The 21543-nt window shown below is 37.5% G+C and overlaps 1 protein-coding gene across 4 annotated transcripts in view; it reads left to right on the forward strand.

Annotated features, from left to right (window-relative positions):
• The window catches only part of VPS41 (VPS41 subunit of HOPS complex), a 247119-nt gene that overhangs the window by 196236 nt on the left and 29340 nt on the right, over positions 1–21543 (forward strand). For all 4 annotated transcript variants that reach the window (XM_058296762.2, XM_058296764.1, XM_058296761.1 and 1 more), the window contains 5 exons: positions 2131–2258; positions 3995–4139; positions 5980–6021; positions 6164–6214; positions 8623–8760. In XM_058296762.2, coding sequence (XP_058152745.1) covers positions 2131–2258; positions 3995–4139; positions 5980–6021; positions 6164–6214; positions 8623–8760 — 504 coding nt within the window. The remainder of the gene's footprint in view (positions 1–2130; positions 2259–3994; positions 4140–5979; positions 6022–6163; positions 6215–8622; positions 8761–21543) is intronic.

Raw genomic sequence — 21543 nt, forward strand, 5'->3', positions numbered from 1 at the left:
GACTTCTGAATTTACTCATTTTCCTAAAAAGTTATGAAATAACAGTGTTTTCTTAGAATTGATGATGCTCTTTGACTTTTTTAGGGTTCTAGCCAAACAAATATGGCCCTGCATCTTAATATACACCCAAACAGAATTGTTTTAAATAACTAAGCTTTGTTTCATAAAATTAATGACAAAAGATATAAGCACATTAAAAGTGAGGTGATTTCTATGGCATTTCATTCAATGAATACTTTTTAACCTTTTATCATTTTAATGGGTACTGATTTTATCATATCAGCTCCCTAATGACTTTGTCCTCTAATTAATAATTATGGTCACAGGGGTGATTTCATCAATATTTCTTAGCAGAGAAAAGCCTAACATGGAATGTAATGAATGTTTATTTCTGTTTATGTTGGAGTCATCATTTTGTCAGGCAGTATGATCAGACTTTTTGTTTTATTTTACATTAGAAGTTGGCTGTACCGTGAAGCCATTGCATGGTAGGGGAAAAGAGTGAAATGGAGTCAAGCCTTCTTCTTGCCCTGAACAGTGTTATTCCTGATTTGGGGGTTCCTGGGAGCTGTCGGTTTTTGGGGTGGAAATATTTTGGGATTCTTTGCCATACATTGCATACAGTCTTATGAAGACAAGAAACTTGATGCACCTTAGCAGTTTTTTTCAGAGAACATTTTAGTGTTCTGGTTTAACAGTTTTGTGACATCATCTTTACTTAATAAATCTCTTCCCCAAATCCCTCAAGTCAAAATATAATAATGTTAATATATACTAAAGTTGCAATTTCAAAGAGAAAATGAATAGTCTATTATTCAGATCCTTGCCGTCCTGCCTAGGGGTTACTTTAGTAAAAAGTGGGTGGACTTTCAATGGAGACTATATTCCTGATACTTTTGTGATTTTTCTTACCCAATCTGGTGCTTTACAGAAGCAACTTCTGCCAGATTGTTTTTGCTTCTAAATAGCATTTATATAAATTCAAAGTGTTCATTTAAGGCAATACTTGAATTATCACTTGATATTAATAAATTAATTTTTTTCAATAATATAACCATTTTTACTTCTATTTGCTATCTTTTAAATACCTCAAAAGGTTATTTTACCCTAAACATTGTCAGGGATCTATAAGTAAACTGCTCCCAGCATACTGTGAATTTTAAACCCTGAGGGTTAAAGTTCAAGGATCAGGATGGCAGAGGCTATAGTAGGTAATAACCAAGAATAGGATAAAGGTAAACAGATCTCCAAGCCCCAATATTTTAGATCCAAAGATAGCCAAGGTAAACACTAGAGAATAAGACTTGAGCCAAAGTCCCAAATTCAAAACAAAACTAGGGTTAAAAGCCAGAGTGGAAAAAGGACAAAGATAGAAACTTGTCAAAAAGTAGGATATCAGGATTTTCTGAGTAGATTATTTATAAACCCACAAAAGATGGTTTCACTGCAGGAACAGCCTGGTCCCGAGCAGGCCCACCATGTACAGTTGTCCTGGATGTGCAGTGCACAACTACATCTCAGCCCAGACCTGAAGTACATAGAAGGTAGTGGGGAAAGCAGCTGAAATTTTATAGTTAGTCAGAATGTGGAAGGAACAAGTCAAATCTAAAGTCTACCTGTGCAGGAGGACTTCAGGGAAGGAGCAGGGTCTCTTTCTTAGTTGTGCATTTCCTAAAACGAAGTGGAAGGTCCCACCTACTTCCCGGGCATGTTAAATGGAGGTTATCAAGCAAAAACTCTCCCTGCCCCCATTTCCCACCCCCAAATCCCTAGTTTAAAAACTGATGAGATGATTATTCACTGACAATGTTTTTACCTCTATTTTTTTTTTTAATGTTACGTTCAAAAAATATAAGCAGTCTCCATATACTCCCCCCACCCCCGTCACCCCACTCCTCCCACATCAACAACCTCTTTCATTATCGGGGACATTCATTGCATTTGGTGAATACATTTTGGAGCACCCATGGATAATGGGTTACATTGTAGTTTACATTCACCCCCATACACTGACATTTTAATTGTAAAATTGTTTGGTCTGTTATATGAATGCTTCCAAACATTGTTTCAACTCGTTGGATTGTTGTCCTATTTGAAGAATGTTCTTCTTCTGTTTGTCCTCCTGGTTAGGGTTTTGCCACATTGATCCGAGAATGGCCTGGGGATCTGTATAACAATTCAGTCATAGTTCAAGCAGTTCGGGATCACCTGAAGAAAGACAGTCAGAACAGGACCTTACTTAAAACCCTGGCTGAATTGTGAGTATATTTTAATGCTTCTCTTTTCAAATCAAACGACTTCATAAGTTTTTCATATTGTAGAGTCCACCAACTCTGAGTGGGGAAGAGCCATAAGGGGGAACCTCTTATTTCTCTTCATTCACTAGTTGATTAAAAAAACTTCAACTAGAAGTAAGGGAAAGGTACGAAAGTATGCTGTTCTATTGGGTTTTGCTGCACAGTGGAGAGGAGGTGCAGGCAGCCACAGCTGCTAGAGGCCGCGGTTAGGGGCGGGAGTGTGCCGGGTCTTAACCACACAAGCTAAAGGCTCTCCCAGGGAGGGAGGCCCTCAGTTTGTTATTCTTGGATTTGCAAGTCAGTTCGTCTCTCAAACTTCAGATTCCAAATCTTTAAAATTACAGGTGTCAGTCCCTTATGGAATTATTTTCAGTTTTAAATGAGATATCATAAAGGGCTAAGCATTGTGGCTGACAGAGTCAAGTCTCAGAAGATGGAAGCTGCAGTGTAGAGAATGTGTTCTGTATTTATTGGGCAACTTCAGTAACCCAGGCTTTGTGCTAAATGCCAGTGAAACACGGAGAACTAAGATACACTCTTACCTTGAGGAGCTTTGTCTACTGAAACGAGAAACCTTCTGCAGGATACTCAAGCAGAGTATTCCTACCTCACCCCTGGTCTGCACTCCCATGACCTCAGACCACCTTCTCCAATCTTCTTCCATCTTTTTTTTTTCTTGTTTTTATTATCTTTTTTAAAAAAAATATTTACATCACACAATTTATTACATTAAAAAATACAAGAGATTCCCATATACCCCACTCCCTACACCCCCCACTCCTCCCACATCAACAACTTCTCTCATTAGTGTGGTACATAGATCTGCCATATCTATTCCACTTCTGGGTTTATACCCCGAAGAGCTGAAAAGAAGGACACAAACTGAAATACGTACACCAATGTTCATAATCGCTTTATTCACTATTGCCAAAAGTTCGGATCAACCCAAGTGCCCATCAGCAGATGAATGGGTAAACAAAATGAGGGAAACACATACAACGGAATACTACTCAGCTGTAAAAGGAATGCAGTACTAACACATGGGATAACGTGGCTGAATCTTGAGGACCTTCCTCCTCCATCTTTTAAAAATGGCCTAGAATTCAGGACTGTTCACGGCTTTCTGCAGAGGGAATTGTGTCTGTGGCATTCTGAATTGGAAAAGTAATCATTTTTTCTTGTTCTGTGTGTTCCTTGGATCCTGTAGGGCTGTTAATAGTGGACTTACAGCACAATTTAGGTTCAGGTAGCTTTGAGGAGCTGACTTAGGAACATAATCAGTGTGAAAAACACTGTTTCAATGGAAAATCACATCTCAATTTTATGCAACCCTCTTACAAATGAGCTTTTGGTATATAACCCTGATTTCTGCTGAACACTTCTTGTAAGCATTACTTGATTTTTCTATTACTAAAATGAGGATTTCTTTCATTTTAGATCATAGTTTTTTGCCTGCTATATAAATTTTTGTAATAAAATTTTGAAACAGAGCCCCCAAATAGAATTTTTATAACTTGAGTATTGTACGTTTTCAAAAATTTGGGTGAGACAAGAGGTAAGGTTTTGAAAAAGAAATACTTGTTTGTCACATCTAGTTATTTGCCAAGGAGGTTTTCAGTTTTGAATCTTATAAAATAGATTTTTTTAAAAATTAGAATTGTTGATGAACCTTAGTGTAAAAACTTTTGTCTTACCAGATACACCTATGACAAAAACTATGGCAACGCTCTGGAAATATACTTAACATTACGACATAAAGATGTTTTCCAGCTGATCCACAAACATAATCTGTTCAGTTCTATCAAGGATAAAATTGTTTTATTAATGGATTTTGATTCAGAGGTAATGTGCTTCTTATTTTAATACCGATACATTATTTTTATAATTTCAGATTTTTAACAATTAGGTATACATGCAAATGCTAGGTGGAGTAATGGATCACATCGCTTGGCTGCAACTGATGAGGCATAGAGCTGTGACCCTTGCTAAATGTTGTTTAGTTGTTCTGGGAGCTGGTATTCAGGAATTCTTCCCTTGATATGATTATCCTGTGAGAACAATCATAATTTGATGTAGAACTTTAAAATATAGTGTGTGTGATTTTTAGTAAAACATTTCGTGTAAGTCATAGAAATAAAGAAACAGACCATATGCTTTGGCTCTTTTAACCCTCCTAATTGTATGTCCTGGAATTGAAATTTTAAGAAAAATTAGTTTTTGATCCACTTATTGCAGTTTTATTCTTTGACATTCACACATTGAACATGTGACATTTCCTTTGGTCTCAGTTGATGCTCAGGTACAGACATATGGACTGTGTTATTTTATTGTAGAACAAGTTTCGAATAGTGAGTCACTTGACTAATGAGGGGACCCAGCCTCCATAGTGCACAGTGGCTCCTGTAAAGTGATGCAACCTGTATTTTTTAAAAGAGGCTAATGACAGGTGCTGGTGGTGGAAATAAAGAAGTTCTCCAAACACAGTAATTCTTATTCAGAAAATTGAAATTTTAGATACATCAAAGAATAGGATTCTTAAGGCTCCAAAAGGGCTACTTGCATTTTTCAATTATATTTTACTGTATTTGGGGGTATTGTGTGCTATATTAGTTTCATAAACTAAATCTTAATTTTGATAGGAGTAAACTATACTTCTTTCTGAAAGATGCTTTTGGCCCTTTCTTAGTACTGAATCCATCATGTCTTGAGGGACTGCAGCTCTACCGAAAGTTAGTGCAGTTCTGAGGAAGCTTAGGTACAGAGGTTCTGCTTCTCTGGCAGATGACGATTAAGAGGAAGAGATGCTTATATCAGAATGAATTGTCTTTCCCGCCATAGCCAACGTTTCCTCTGCCTGACACCCCTCTCATGTGTCTGGAGAGCCTAGTTTTGCATATGTAGCTGTGGAAAAAAAAGATGAGGAGAATGAGCTGAAACTAATTGTTTTTCAAAGATATGAACTGAAGTTAAGGAGTCTTACAGTTTTCTAATTAGACCTCAGGAATAATCTGTTGCGATATTCTCATATTTCATAGCAAAATAAAAGGATAAACTCTTTGGGACACATAGCAAGGGAGGAAGTTTCAAGTCAAGACCCACGTATTTTGCGTGAGCCTTGTGGGCTTTCTTCCCACTGCCTCTTGTTTTAAACAGTGTCTAGTTTGTGTTTCCTGAATGTCAAGGTGGTTACTGTAAATGCTAAAAGACCATAAACTTTATATGCTTTCTGACACTTGGGGGTCTTTTTATTTTTCTGACTCATCCTTTTCTCCAGCTCCCTGTATCTGAGATCTCACAGGGTGGTTCAGTCAAGGGTCAGGGGGCCAGAATTCTTACAGGACTGGTAATGAGATGCCCTTTACTACCTAGAGTCACAGGGAACCCAGGAGGGCTGAGACTTCAAAGAGGCTAGACTTCGTGCCATCAAGATGTTTTGTATTTAGTAACTATAGGAAGACACCATTTGAGAAGTATGCGTAATACACAGGCCTCAGATTTAGACACATTTGAAAATTCACACCTTTACAAATATCTCACGTAATTGCCATTTGAAAGCTAACGACCTCCTTAAGTATAGAAAATAAGCCCTCCTCCTTTAACCATGGTGGCATTACAATACTTAGTTTAATGTCCTCTTTTTATATGGCAAATTTCAGTAATTGTAGCAATTTTTATGTTTCAGAAAGCTGTTGACATGCTTTTGGACAATGAAGATAAAATTTCAGTGAGTATCTTGTTTTTCTATGTATTACCAGAGCTGTTCTGGGACCATGACAGCCATAAAGAAGAGAGATTTTTATGACATAAATTTGCAATTGTGTTTATGGCCTCATAACTCTACATTTAAATTTTCTTTTTTCCTGTAGATTAAAAAGGTCGTGGAAGAATTAGAAGACAGACCAGAGTTGCAGCATGTGGTGAGCATAGCAACCTTCTTCTCTTGCCCCTTTGATCTACTGCTGTGGCAAACCACCACTCAGTGTTGGCAAGAGGATACTGGAGTGTCCTCCCAAGGAGATTAACACTCATCTTGGAGGTTGACCATAAACCTTATTCTACAATTATGCTGTGAATCTCATGCTAGGGATTAATTATGGAGCAGGCACTAGAAATTTCACTCACAATTGAATTGTGACCAAAAAAGCCAAAATGTTATTCTGTGTATCTTTGTGATAACATATAGAGGTTTGGAATAAGCACCTTTCTTCTGTAGTTACCATTCAGTATAATTATGGTATCAATTACAGCAAAGGCGAGTACCCCAGTGTGCATCGGGGAGGTATTAAGTTCTCATGTTGAAGAAATACCCTGTAAACCATTCTGCTCCCAGGACCCAGGATGCTGAAGAGCTGAGCCTCATTTTTTTGTCCCTCTTCCTGACACTGGCTAATCTCATTTGCCTTATGTGGTTTAGGTTGCTATGCTACCAAGGCGCTACCAAGGCCCATTTTTCTGGATTTCCCTGGAGGCTACATGGTCCTCTGCATTGCTGTCATCATGGGGATAAAGCAAGAATAGATGTTTTCTGGGCCCCTTAAAAAAAGTAAGAGAGTTTTAGTTGAAAATAGGCATTGTACCAAGAGGACTATGGGTAGTGAACTTAATGAGTGCACTTGTATCCTTGTCCACCTCCTTGCACCCCAGAAGGAGGCAAGGAGCAGAGCTATTTTCTTTCAAAGTCAGTTCAGTACTCCAGGATAGAAATATGATACTTTTTTCCCCACCGCAGGGGTGGTACAGATGCTATCACTGTGTTGTTAATGCGTGAGACTCTCAGGATTATCTGCTTACCCAAGCAAGGCTCCACTATGCTGACTATCTTGGGAATTTGTTTGTAAAGCAATGATTTCTGGCCTACTTAAGCCATGAGACAGGATTATGGGCAGGAGGTATCTGTGCGACAGTATAATTAGTGCCGTGGTGAAATGGTGGCAGGGCCCACACTAAAATGGTTCATCTTCCCTGTCAGGCAGTGTAATGTCTCTATAAATTCGGCCCAGCAGATATGACAGAGCCTCCCTATCTTTTCGCACCTCTGGAAAACAGGCCCGTGCATTACAGCTCACGGACTGACCCCTCTGCCCGTGGGGACTGGCAGTGGTCTCCCATCAGCCCGGCGTGGCGGTGTCGTGCCTCAGCTCGGCAGATGCACCCCGTCTGCCTTGTCTTGCCTCCGCTTCTTGCCTTCGGGAGACATCAGCCTTTCACCTGAGGAGTGGTTTCCTAATGTGCATAGGTCATGGCTTGGCTTCTTTAGAGACTATCTACAACAGCGAATGTCACACATCAGCTGGGCTTCAGTGGCAGGCTAATGCTTGGTTTATTATGAACCAAGAACCTCAAACAGCCACTGCAGTGCGAGTGCATTTTCTGCGATGAGTCTGATTAAGCTCTCCCTTCCTCCTTTGGGTCTTGGGGTTTTTGTTTACATTTGACCTTAACTAAACATGGAACATTGATTTCTGACTTTCTGTGTAATATATTGATAGACTTTAATCTTGCCTGGAAGGAAGGAGAAAGTGAATGACTCACTTCCTCTGGGGTCCATTAGCTCTATCCGACAGCTGGGATAAGGAATCCGTTTTTGCTGAAGAGCTCAGAACACCTGTAATTGCTTGATTTTTACTCATGTCTGCCTGACAGCAAATGAGCACATGTTGCTGTCTCCACCTATTGCTCCTTAAGTGGTTTGTTTTTGATGCCACTGTAATAGGTAGCATTTCACTGTAAACACAGATACTACTGAGACTTAAAAAAGAGGAAATGTAGAATGTATGAAAATCAATTTAGTGCTTGCTACTTGAGAGCATATGCTTGCCAATGACTGTACCCCGTTCATGTATAAGAACAGAATTTTTAGGATCTAGGAACAAACACTAATCAAACATTTTAGTTTTGAGGTGTAGCAGATGAAGATGACAATAGTAACATTATTTTTATCATTTCCATAATGTTAATAAATGCCAAGCATGGCTCTTAGTCATTTACAAAGGGTAACTCATGTAATCCTCATGACAGTCCAATGAAGTTTTTGTAGGTAAGGAAACTGAGTCATAGAGATTTGCCCAAGAACACATCATTGGTAAGTAGCAGAGCCAGAACACGTGGGGCCCTTTTAGAGAAAGGTCAGAATCTCCTTCTCTCCTGAAGGCACTCTCCTTTGTACTTCTCTGTTGCCTGGAGATTTTTTTTTTTAATTGCTTCTCCCCTTACCTCTCCATTGAAGCTTTCACAACTGGAAAATAAATAAATAAATAAAACAATGTTAAGCAGGTATTTATTGATTTTTTAAAAATATTCATGGTTTATCCTTTGTTCTTTTTAGTATTTGCATAAGCTTTTCAAGAGAGACCATCATAAGGGACAACGCTACCATGAAAAACAGATCAGCCTTTATGCTGAATACGATCGACCAAACCTATTGCCATTTCTCCGAGATAGTACCCATTGCCCACTTGAAAAGGTAAGTCCCTGACTTTCCCCCTTGTACACCTCAGGTTAAGAAGTTGTCATTGTTGGTGCCCAGTTTTTCTTTCTGGTTCTCTGGTCTCTGCTTATCTAGCCCTGTTCCAGGGGAAGACTGTTGCTGGGACATTTTGTTAAGAAGAGGTTCTGTTTGATGGGAATTGGGTCAGGAGCTCAAGCATTTCTATGACAAGTTTAATGGGAATAAAGGTTTAATCTAAGATCTGGGATCATAACCAACCATCAAGGAAAAAAGATAGCGGGATTCTAAGTCAGGTTACCAGCATGGGCATGGCTGGGAGACATAGTATGTCCAAAGTCAGAAGCAGTTGTTCGAGTCGAGAACCAAGTTTGCTAAGCCAAGGTCAATAACTGAGATCCTGTACCCTGTCTGCTTTAAATATCCAGTAAGTGTTTCTCTATATTTTTCTGTCATATTGCTTTCCATTATAATTATCTGTCTACTAGTCTCTCTGTTAACCTTTATCCTGTAACTTTTTCAAGGGCAAGGAGCTTATCTTACTCATTTTGGTAAAACCCAGCACAAATAAGACACAAAAAGTATGTTACATTGTGAGTGAGTGAATGAATACATAGGTGAGTATATACAAGATCCTCATTAGGGCTAAATATGAACTAGTACATTTTGTGAGACTGATGTTTCAAAATAAACAGTAATACTTACTATGTATGTACTGGCAACTGCATAGTCTTAAAGCTAACAGCATCATTTTCCACAGTTCCTGATACCATCAGACAGTATTGTTTCCCACAGTTCTCAATACCATCTGGAATGCTAGCTAACATCTACAGATGTCTTACTGAATTCAAAAGGCCAGATAAAAAAATACTTCTTACTAGGCCTTGTGTATCAACAAAACAAAAATAGCATATTTGACCCTTAAGAGACATGTATAAAGAAGTTGACTGATAGCTCACAATCTAGACATACTTAGTACTTTCATAGTTGCTTCTTCAACCCATTTGTTTAACTTTCAATGTGTTGGGTTTACTATGAACCACTTTCAACTCAAAGAATTTTTAAAGTCTACAGTTTATGAAAAATTTGTTTGCCTGAATATTTATTTATGAAAAGCTTTAACATTTTATATTTTGGGCCTAGGGTATATTCTCAAGAATTAGCTTGGGAATACATCATCTTACTCTAAAAATAAAAATAGGTATTCCCTTCTTCTCTGACTATAGAATCTTATAATCTAGAAAAAAAGAAAGAATCTTCTTTTGTTTGTATCTCACTATCTAAGGAAATGTTGTTTGTTTCTGGAGTGGATGCAACTGTCTCCAGTTGAACTTCAGACATTTGAATGATTAGCAGCCATCCTGTGCTCATTCTCACGTGCTAAACACACGATATAGAGGCACTGTCAAGACTGCAGTGTGTCTATGCTTCTCACACACTGTCAGCCCATCTGATTCAAAGTTTTTCAAGTCTAGCAGTGCTCAGCTGAAGGCACACTGCACTACCCAAAAGAGGCTCATTCAGAAAATTGCAGTCTTGCACATGGTTCTTCTAATACATAGAACTTACTTAGAGCATTTGTGTAGACCTTTTAGAATTTTTGTCTCTGTTCCACTGGGAGAAAAATAAAAGCAACTTACATATGAATGAAGACATTGCAATTCTTTGAAATCAGTTATGTTTTAAACATAATATATATTTTTTAATTAGCTCATGTTTTCCACTGAGGAATTTTAAAAACAATGGTTTAGAAATGGTAATGGTGGAAATAGAGCACTGTAAAATATCAAAGCAAGAATCCGCCTTTTTCAGAATTCCCTAAATGGGCTTTCAAGTTACAGGTCAATAAGACTTCTTTATAACTGATTATCTTTGTCAAATGATCCACTGTAGGAAATCTGTTTATTTACAAAACAAACAAACAGCAAAAAAACCACACTCTCCTTGCTCAGATAATCCAAAGCTCTCTTAAAGGAGATATTCATGACTTAACTTAGGAAGAAGCTCACTCCTTTTTCTTTAGAAATAAGAATTATATTTACTTACCATCTTAGAAATTGATTCCTTTTATGTTTATTTGTCAAATGAAGACTCCTCTGTATGTACGAATTCATGAATAGCAGAGTTGATATTTTCCCATTAAATGCCTCCCAAGTGAATATCATGGAATACAGATTGGCTTTTTTTTTTTTATTATTTAATTTAGAGAAGTTGTAGATTTACAGAAAAGTCATATAAAAAATACAGCATTCCCAAATATCCCTCTGTTGTTGACACTTTGCATTAGTGTGGTACCTTTGTTACAATTATGAAAGAATATTAAATTTGTATAATTAACTATAGTCCATAGTTTCCATGAAGTGTATTTGTTCTGATATGCTACCCTATTATTAACACCTTACGTTAATATGTTACATATTTTAGAATTCATGAAAGAACATTTTTATATTGTACCATTAACTATAGTCCAGTGTTTACAATAGTTTTATACAGGCCTATGTTTTATCTTTTAATTTTTATTCTAGTAACATATATATGACCTAAAATTGCCACTTTTAATTTTGATTGGGATTGTGTTGAATCTGTAAATCATTTTGAGTAGAATTGACATCTTAATGATATTTAGTCTTCCAATCTATGAACACAGGCTGTCCTTTCATTTACTTAGATTTTCTTTGATTTCTTTCAGCAATATTTTGTAGTTTTCTGTGTACAAGTCCTTTACACCCTTGGTTAAATGAATTCCTAGATACTTGATTCTTTTAGTTGCTATTGTAAATGGAATTTTTTCTTGATTTCTCCCTCAGTTTGCTCAATATTAGTGTACAGAAACATTACTGATTTTTGCATATTGACTTTGTAACCCAGCTACTTTCCTGAATTCATTTATTAGGTCTAGTAGTGGATTTATTCCTCTATAGGATCATGTCATCAGCAAATAGTGAAATTTTTACTTCTTCCTTTCCTATTTGGATACCTATTATTTCTTTTTCTTGCCTACCTGCTCTGGTTAGAACAATGCTGAATAGCACAATGCTAAATAACAGTGGTGACATTGGGCATCTTTGTCTTGTTCCAGATCTTAGAGGAAAAGTTTTCAGTCTTTCACATTGAGTATGATGTTAGCTATGAGTTTTTCATGCATGCCCTTTATCATGTTGGGGAAGTTTCCTTCTATTCCTATTTTTCTAAGTGTGTTTTTATCAAGAAAGGATGCTGGATTTTGTCAAATGCCTTTTCTCTGTCAATTGAGATGATTGTGTGGGTTTTTTCCCCTTCGTTTTGTTAAGTGGTATATTACATTCATTGATTTTCTTGTGTTGAATCACTCTTGCATACCTGGGATAAAACCCACTTGATCATGGTGTTTAATTCTTTTAATGTGCTTTTGAATTCTATTTGCAAGTATTTTTTTGGATGATTTTTGCATCTATTTTAAGAGAAATTGGTCTGTAATTTTATTTTCTTGTAGTATCTTTATCTGGCTTGGGTGAAGTTGGCCTCATAGAATGAGTTAGGAGTGTACCATTCTGTTCAATTTTTTGGAAGAGTTTAAACAAGCTTGCTATTAATTCTTTTTGGAATAACTGGTAGAATTTATGTGTGAAGGCATCAGATCCTGAGCTTTTCTTTGTTGGAAGGTTTTTGATGACTGATTCAATCTCTTTACTTGTAATTGGAATGTTGAGATTTTCTGTTTCTACTCTACTCCATATAGGTTGTTTGTGTCTTTCTAGGAATTTGTCCATTTCCTGTTGGTTGTCTAATTTGTTGGCATACTCTTGTTTACAGTATCCTCTTACGATCCTTTTTATTTCTGTGAGTCAGGAGTAATGTCCCCTCTCTCATTTCTATTTTTTTTTTTTTCTATGTCAGTCTTAGCAAAGGGTTTGTCAATTATATTGATATTTTCAAAGAATCAATTTTTGGTTTTGTTAATGCTCTATTGTTTCTTAGTCTCAGTTTCATTGATTTCTGATCTAATCTCCATTATTTCCTTCTGCTCCTTGTGGGTTTAGTTTGCTATACTTTTCTAGTTTCTCCAAGTGTGTATAGTTAAGTCTTTGATTTTAGCTCTTCTTCTTTTGAATGTAGGCATTTAGGGCTGTTAATTTCTCTCTCAGCACTACCTTCCCTGTATCCCATAAGTTTTGATATGTTGTGTTCTCGTTTTCATTTGTCTCAAGATATTTACTGATTTCCCTTGTAATTTCTTCTTTGACTCACCGATTGTTTGAGTGTGTTATTTAACTTCCATATTTTGTGGATTTTCCAATTCTCTGCCTGGTATTGATTTCTAGTTTCATTCAATTATGGTCAGAGAAGATGCTTTCTGTAGTTTTAGTCTTTTTAAATGTTTTGAGACTTGTTCTGGTCTATCCTGGAGAAAGATCCATGAGTACTTGAGAGGAGTGTATAACCCACTTATTTGGGGTGCAATATTCTGTATATGTCTGTTAGGTCTAGTTTGTTTATCTTATTACTCAAGTTCTCTTTTTCCTGATTGATCTTCTGTCTAGATATTCCATCTATTGATGAGGGTGGTGTAGTGAAGTCTGCAGCTAATATTATAGAGGTGTTTCTGTGTCTCCCTTCAGTTTTGCCAGTGTTTGCCTCATGTATTTTGGGGCCTGTGGTTAGGTACATAAATATTTATGATTGTTATTTCTTCTTGGTGGATTGCCCCTTTTATTAATATATAGTGTCCTTCTTTGTCTCTTATTGCAGCTTTTGCCATGAAGTCTATTTTGTCCAATATTAGTATTTCTACCCCATCTGTTTCATCATTACAGTTTGCATGGAATATCTTTTCCCATCCTTTCACTTTCAACTTGTTTGGGTTTAAGGTGAATCTCTTATAAACAACATACAGTTGAATCATGCTTTTTTAACCATGTTGCCAATTTATGTCTTTTTTTGGAGAGTTTAATCCATTAACATTCTGTTATGGCGTACATACTACAGCCATTTTGTCTTTTGGTTTTTATATTTCGTGCCATTTTTCGTCACTCTAATCATTTATTGCAACCTCCCTTTTTGTATAGTTAATCCTTTGTGAGGTTTTTTGATCCATTTCTCACTTCTGCTTCTGTATGTCTTTTATTTTATTTTTTATTTTTTAAAGATTTATTTTTTATTTCTCTCCCTTTCTCTCCTCCCACCCCAGTTGTCTGCTCTCTGTGTCTATTCGCTGCGTGTTCTTCCGTGTCCGCTTCCATTGTTGTATTGTTGTCAGTGGCACCAGGAATCTGTCTGTTCTTGTTGCATCATCTTGCTGTGTCAGCTCTCCCTATGTGTGGCCAGTGCTCCTGGGCAGGCTGAACTTTCTTTCACGCTGGGCAGCTCTCCTTACGGAGTGCACTCCTTGCACGTGGGGCTCCCCTACATGGGGGACACCCCTGCGTGGTAGGGCACTCCTTGCGCAACATCAGCACTGCGCATGGGCCAGCTCCACACGGGTCAAGGAGGCCCGGGGTTTGAACCTTGGACCTCCCATGTGTTAGGCGGACGTCCTATCCATTGGGCCAAGGACACTTCCCTGTATGTCTTTTAAATACGTTCTTTATGGTTATCCTGGGGTTTATATTACACAGCCTACATCTATAACCTGCTAATTTGAAAAGGTAACAACTTAGCTTCAACAGCCTACATGTTCTCTGCTCCCATTTCCCTTTATTTCTCCTCTTTATGTTGTTTTTGTCCTATTTTACCACTTTATATCTTGCATGTTCATAATCAAAATATATGCCTTTTTATGTTCAATTGTATTCTGATTATTATAGGAATTAAGAGTAGAGTTGTATATTGAGGATACAGAATTATTGGGTTTTGTATTTGCCCTTTTAGTTACCTCACTGATGATCTTCTTTTCTTCACACTACTCCAAGCCATTCTCTTCTGTCATTTCCTTTCAATCTGCAGAACTCCCTTTTAGTATTCTTGTAGGGCAGATCTTTTGATAATGATTTCTCTCAGTTTCTGGTTATCTGTGAACATTTTAAACTTCCCCTCATTTTTGAAGGACAGTTTTGCCAGATAAGAATTCTGCCCCTTTCCCCTTTTCTTCTCCTTCTAGGACACCCGTGATGTGTACATTTGTGTGCTTCATGCTGTCACTCAAGTCCCTGAGTCACTGCTCAATTTTTTTCTATTCTTCTTTTTGTTTGTCCCTTCTTCAAGTTCGCTGATTCTTCTGCCTGTTCAAATCTGCTGTTATATGCCTTTAGTATATTTTAATCTCTACTGTCGTACCTTCTTTCATCCCCATAGTTTCTGTTATGCTTTTTTTACACTTTCAAATTCTTCTTTATGCTCACACATTGTCGTCTTAATATCCTTTAGCTCTTTGTCCATATTTTTCTTCATCTCTTTGAATTGATTTAAGCAATTAGTTTGAACTTCTTTGATTAGTTCCAAATTCTGTGTCTCCTCTGAATTTTTAATTTGTTCCCTTGATTGCCATGTCGTCCTCTTTTTTAGTATGTCTTATAATTTTTTGCCAATGGTTAGGCATCTGATTATCTTGATGCGTTAACTTTGATGCATTTTCTCCCTCTTTCGTAGGGTTTTATTGTTGATTGGCTTTGTGTTAAGGTTCTACTTTAACACTTGGTCCAACATATTCCTGACCTTTAGAATTGCCCATATTTAATTGTTCAGATTTTCCCAGCTCTTCTTCATTGATTCTCCCCCTCAATATGTGATATAATTTTTAAGATTGCACTTTTTGTGCAATTGTTTCACCTCCAAGAGAAAGCTTCCTTTCCTTTGGTTCGCCAGGATTCTTGACCTCTTCTCTTTATTCTTGTGTAGACTTTTCTCCCCAGCTTCTATGATTTGTTTAAATTCTCTCCCTCACTCAAGGCCCCATTTTCCTTACACTTTTCTTTTCTGGAACCCAGCCTGCCTTACAGCAGCTCAGTGCCCCCCTACCCCCACCCTTTTTTATTCAGTGCTGTTTTTCTGCCTCCTCTTTCTTCCTCATTAAGGTGTTCTACCCAGAGGAGCAGGATGGGGTCAGTCCAGAAAGTTGGATGTCTCCCTCTCTTTCTCTCCCCCCACCCCCCACTTTTGTATGTAGCTCACAGCAGGACTCCACGGCCTGTGTTCCACCCTGGGTCTCTGTGGCCGTGGGTCCCTGTGCCTGGATATATGTGGGGTTCTAACTCCCTGCTTGTGAGCGGCTCTGAATCTGCATCTGTGCCATAATGGACCTGGGCCATGCTGCCTCTGCGTGCTTCCTGAACTGCACGAGACCAGTTGAGGGGGTGGGCCCAGGCTGGCAGGTATGGGACAGAAATTTCCTAACTGATCTTGGAAATTATTTTTTTCTTCGATTCACCATTTGTTGAGTCCTTCTCCAGTCTCTTTCAGCTTCCATAGTTCTATTTAAATGGGATTCATCGTATTATTCCCTGATTCTGACAGGAGACTTTTCAGGGGATGTCTGATGTTGCCATGTTTATGGCATCACTCTGTTCTTCAGATTGGCCCTTTTTTGCCTAAAGAGAGGCTCAGCGAAATGCATTTTCCTTTTATACCAAATTTACAGTTAAGAACTTTAGAATTCCAATGTCATTCCACCAAGAAATCTCTGCTTCAGAAGTTTGTAGGTTAGTACTGTTGAGATCAGGGTGATTTCAAATTGGCAACTCGTTGACGTCTCCAAGAATCCCAGGTCATTCTTGTTTTTGAATTGATTAAAATCCCACAATCAATAGTATTTGGCCAAGAATTTTGTAGAGACCTGACATCAGATCAATAGCCTTTAGGGACATAGTTATCAAAGGCCCAAGTTCAGGATTTAAAATAACCAGAACTCGTAAATTGAAAAATTAATCATAAACATTTTGAAATTTGTCATTTTAAAGTAGAAACAGAGTTTACAGGAATGTATAATATCTACAGCAATTAAAAAATTCCTTTGTATTTCTGGAGTGCTTTTATAATATGTGGTGTACTTTTATATACCTCATTTCATTTCATCTCTACAAAAGCACAGTTTGGGTGGGTAGAGTCCTTTTACACATGATGACCTGAGTCTTAGGGAGATGAAAGAAACAGGCCAAAGCACTCAGCTAATCAGTTGAGGGGCCAGTGCTCCAGAACCTGGATCTCTGGGCTTCAGGTCCGTTGTTCTTCCCACTCAGATAAGGAATCATTTTCAGTTGAAAAGTTAATTAAAACAACAACAATAAAAGTATTTCTTGGCACTGCAAGAATCTTAACAAAGAAGTTTTTTAGACTGTTAAACCAACCTTTCTACTATAATTGCCCGATATGCTCATCAGTCTCTAGTTTCCATTTTGCCAATTTTATGCCTATGCCTAGTATGGTTGAAAAAAGAGTAGAAGCTTTGTAGTTTTGACAAACTTTTGCCTGAACTTAGGATCTTTCTCATATCTAATGGCCTTCACAAGGTGGCAGTATTTATGAATTTGGAGGAATAAAGCTGGGGGATGCAAAGTTTATAGATTTTCATTGAATAAATTTAAAAAGATGATTGGATAAAAGATTCCAAGATCAAGCCTCAGTAGAAATCATTATTTAATTGGCCCTTTCCTATTAGTTATCTCAGAAATTTCTAATTTTCTTCATTACCTTTGAGCTAAATTGTGAAATGGAGAATTAAAATATATTGCATCATTTTTTACTCATTCTGTCTTTACACTTTTATTTTTACTGCTTTTCTTTTCCAGGGGTATGCATTGTGTGTGTGTGTTTTGTATTGAATTTAAATCTTAAGTTTTCCTTCTCTTGTCTCTAGAGGGAGCACTATTGTCCAGGAACATTCAGGAATCTAAAATCAGGAAATGTGCTTTTATGCCTCATTTTTTTCAATAATAGAAAAATCTGTGTACTAGAAATTTTTTCTTTTTACATTTTACTAAAAAGTTCTAGAGATTTATAGACTCTCATTTGTGAGTAGATAATTTTAAGATACTATTAGACATTAATTGTAAAATATTTTTAAAATCTCTGAAATTCAAATTGCAGAGATTCACATTATCTTTGAGTTTGGTGATACCTGTCTGCTTGTATTCCAGACCATTCTTGATTTTAAATTTGCTTTCAAACATTTCTTCTCATCTGAATTTGCATATTTGATAGTATCATACAAGAGCTTAGAGGGGCACTATCCTGTAGAACTTTCCATGATGATGGAAAAAGTCTGTAATTGCAGTGTTCACAGTAGCCACTAGCCACTGGTGGGTATTACATGTTTGAAAAGCAACAAGTGCAACCAATGAACTGAATTTTAAATTTTATTTCATTGTAACGAGTTTAAATTTGAATAGCCACAGATACCAAGTGACTGCTGTGTCGAACAGCTCAGGTGAGCCTTCAAACTGCATACTCTCTTGATGATTTGAGATAAGCATATGCTCAGGAATTCTTAGATGTATAAGAAAAAGGGGAGGATTCCGTTTGAAACTTTTAAATGATACTTTAAAGTGTCAGTAAATTTCCAATATGAAATTGATTTATGGGGAAACTGCTTCATACTTTTGGTAATAAATCATTTTAAGTAGTACGTATACTCACTTACTTTATTCAGACTACAGAGGTGTAGTCAGGACAAGACTCTTCTACAAATGCAAATTGTCTGGTCTGGCTGCTCAAGAGAAAGAGCAAAAGAGTAGTAATGGTCCTGAGACCAGTGCCTTCATTTTCAGTACCTTCAGAAGGACTTTGTCTCCCTAACTGCCTAGCACAGGTGGGATGGCAGTGGAGGGGCCGGCGGAGGCTAAGTAGGGAATCTGCTGTAAGGAATGGATTGGCAGAGAGAACCAGAGACTGGTTTACGCTGGTACCATGAGGCTGCCCCCTTGATGCTCCTTCTTGAGTCTTTTTTCCCTTTTTTTTTTCCATATAATAAACTTTATTTATAGAGAAGTATTAAGTATATAAAAAGTATATCAAAAGTATAGGGGATGCCCACATACCTCACCCTCTTCCTCTCCCACATTTTCCTCTATTAATAACATCTTATGTTATTGTGGTACATTTGTTACAATTGATGAACAAATATTGAAGTATCCCTTTAGTTGACTTAAAACCTCTAGAGTTTCTCTGTAATTAGTCTGCATACCTTTAATTGTCATTCAATGTGTTTCTTCTTGGAATCCGTCTGGACTGAGGGCTACAATGTGCCTAAGTTTAAGTCCATCCTGTCTTTTCTTTTCATTCAGCCCTACTCCTCCTTATTAGACAAACCTTCACTGTCCCAAGAGCCTCCTAATGGACATGACAGCTTCCTGCATACAGTATCTTTAGTAATCTTCCTTTATGTCAAAAACTCTTTGAGTAATTCCCCATTGCACAGATTCTTGGCCTCACTTTCTGCACTTGTTTGAAAGGATTATACAATATTAATACCAGAAAGCACCTTACACATACTGACTCAAACTCTCATTGTATAGAAGTGGTTGGTAGTCCAGTCCAGAGACTACATTAGATCTGTTGATTCCCTGTACTAGTCACGTGCTTTGTCCAGTTAATTCATTGTGCTTCTTTAAAAAAGAGACTTAGTGACTTCTTTCTTTCATTTACTTGCATCTACCCAGCCTTAATCCTACCTTCTGCAGATACTGAGGCCCAAAGTGGGTGCCCCTTTGAACTAATTTTCCTGTGGCAGTTCCAGTTTATTCCTGTGATCCAAGCATAAGTCTCCTGTATTGTTTGTTGCCTTGAATGCTAGTGGTAGTTGTTCTCTGTACCACCAGCCAGTTAGTAGTTTTCATACAGTATTTTCAGTTTCATTCCTGCTGATAATAACATTAGCTAATATTTGTTGGTGACTTGACATTTGTAAGTCCCCTTTTAGTTATTCCATTCTTATGGCAATTTCATTTCCTAAGTGCTTATTAGCACTGTGCTTACTCACTTAACTTGAAAATACTCCCATGACAAGTTTAGAAGAGACTTGGAGAGGTGGAAATCCCAGGCGGGTGATGGCTGGATGGAAGACCCTGTAGCTCTTCATCTTTTCGTCTCATCTTTTAGGATCACCTTCCCCTGGAAGACATTCCTTGAATACCCTCTTGCTCGCTCTCCAGCCCCTCCTGAGTTATAGGCACCTCCTTTCCTTTCTGTCTTCCTCTAAACATTCTACCTACCCAGCTGTATTTCAGTTTTCTGTTTACCTATGAAAGACATAGTCCCATTAAGCCCTAAACCATTTATCTATCTGTATTTCCAGCACCTAGAACAATTCCTGGCACTCAACTGGTTGCTCAAAAATTATTTATTGGAGTAATTCCAGGTCCTCTGACCTCAGAGTTCTTACTCTCTTACTCTGTGACTTCTCATGTGTGTATCCTGCCTCTGGGAATAGTATCACTGACAAAGAGGAAAGGGCTGGTAAGAAGATCCCATTGTTTGTAATGATTGTTAGACTGGCAAGATGGTATAGGGATATGTAAACCATGCTTTCAATAAACATGAGTGAGGATTTCCTAAATGTTGGTTAGGTTTAGGTTCAACCGAGTGATTAAAATCCCCAAACTATAGCAGCCTAACAAAGTAGCAGTTTAGTTCTCTGTCTCGGGGAGGTCCTGGTGGAGTGGCCCCACTGGCACGGCCTGCCACGGGATCAGAGCCCCGGACTCTTCTTTCTCTTGTTGCTCCTACAATATGACCTTATCCTTGTGATCCAGGGAGCTCCAAGATTGGATAGAAGGACAAAAAATAAGCAAGTATGGGTCCACGCATACTTCCGCTTAAGGAAGGCTGCCTAAGCTGCCCTCCGTGTTTCTGATTTAGCTCTTGGTGGACATTAATTTTGTGGCCTCCCTACCCCTGGGGAGGTGCAGATTTTTTATTTTTTGTTTTAATTCTGGGCAGTCACACATCCTCTAAAATATTATTACTCGACAAGCAGTGGGAAAAGGATACTGGGGAAATACTAGTTATCTCTACCACATAATTTTTAAACTAATATTTATATGAGTAATCAGATTAGCTTTTTTCTCAATCACATTGTGATCTTCAGTTATTCTCGTCCCCTCATTTAAATGTTGTGTGTGCTTTAAAACACCATCCTAATTTCTTTACAATTCTGAAGTGATATTCATGAATTTTTTTTACATTTATTATTTTTATATATTGCTGCAACAGTCACTATGATCTACGTTATTTTCTCCTTTATAACTATTAATTTCCAACCAAAGACAAAGACTTAAAATATATATTCTACAGAAAACTTGGATGAAAAATCAAAATATCAAAACTAACTCCTCCTATGATGTCCCTAGATAGATAACTGAACAGCTAGAATTAAGTAAACTTGTGCTGCTCTGTTCGTCACTTGGTTCTTGGCCTTAGAACAACCTTGGCTCATTGTTTTTTCCTTGGTTTGTTTTGTTTTATTCACTTTATTGTGGCAAAATATCTGTAGCATAAAATTTGCTATTCTGGTTGTTTGTTAATGACTACTGTGAGTAAGCAACCCAGCAATCTTCCTCCTTAAATCTGTTCCACCTGTCCATTTATTTTATTTTTCTTAACTTTGTTTCAACCTTAAAAAATAAAATAACAGACAAAAGGCATCTCAGCAGATTATGTAAAGCATCCCTCTGAAAATTCCTGCCCAGGCACATCCATCTTATTTAAACCTAAAAACAAACTCATGTGTTTCTCCAGTGTTCTGAAAAATGAATAAATGAGCATATATCAGTTAAATGACATGACCAAGGTTTCTTTTTTCAGAAAATGGAAAAAACAAAGCTTGAACATACTCACATCTCATAAAACTAAATCCCATATTCTTTTCTTTTTACCTGTACTGTTGATATAATA

This window comes from Dasypus novemcinctus, chromosome 5 (genome assembly GCF_030445035.2).
Source record: "Dasypus novemcinctus isolate mDasNov1 chromosome 5, mDasNov1.1.hap2, whole genome shotgun sequence".
Taxonomy (NCBI): Eukaryota; Metazoa; Chordata; class Mammalia; order Cingulata; family Dasypodidae; genus Dasypus; species Dasypus novemcinctus.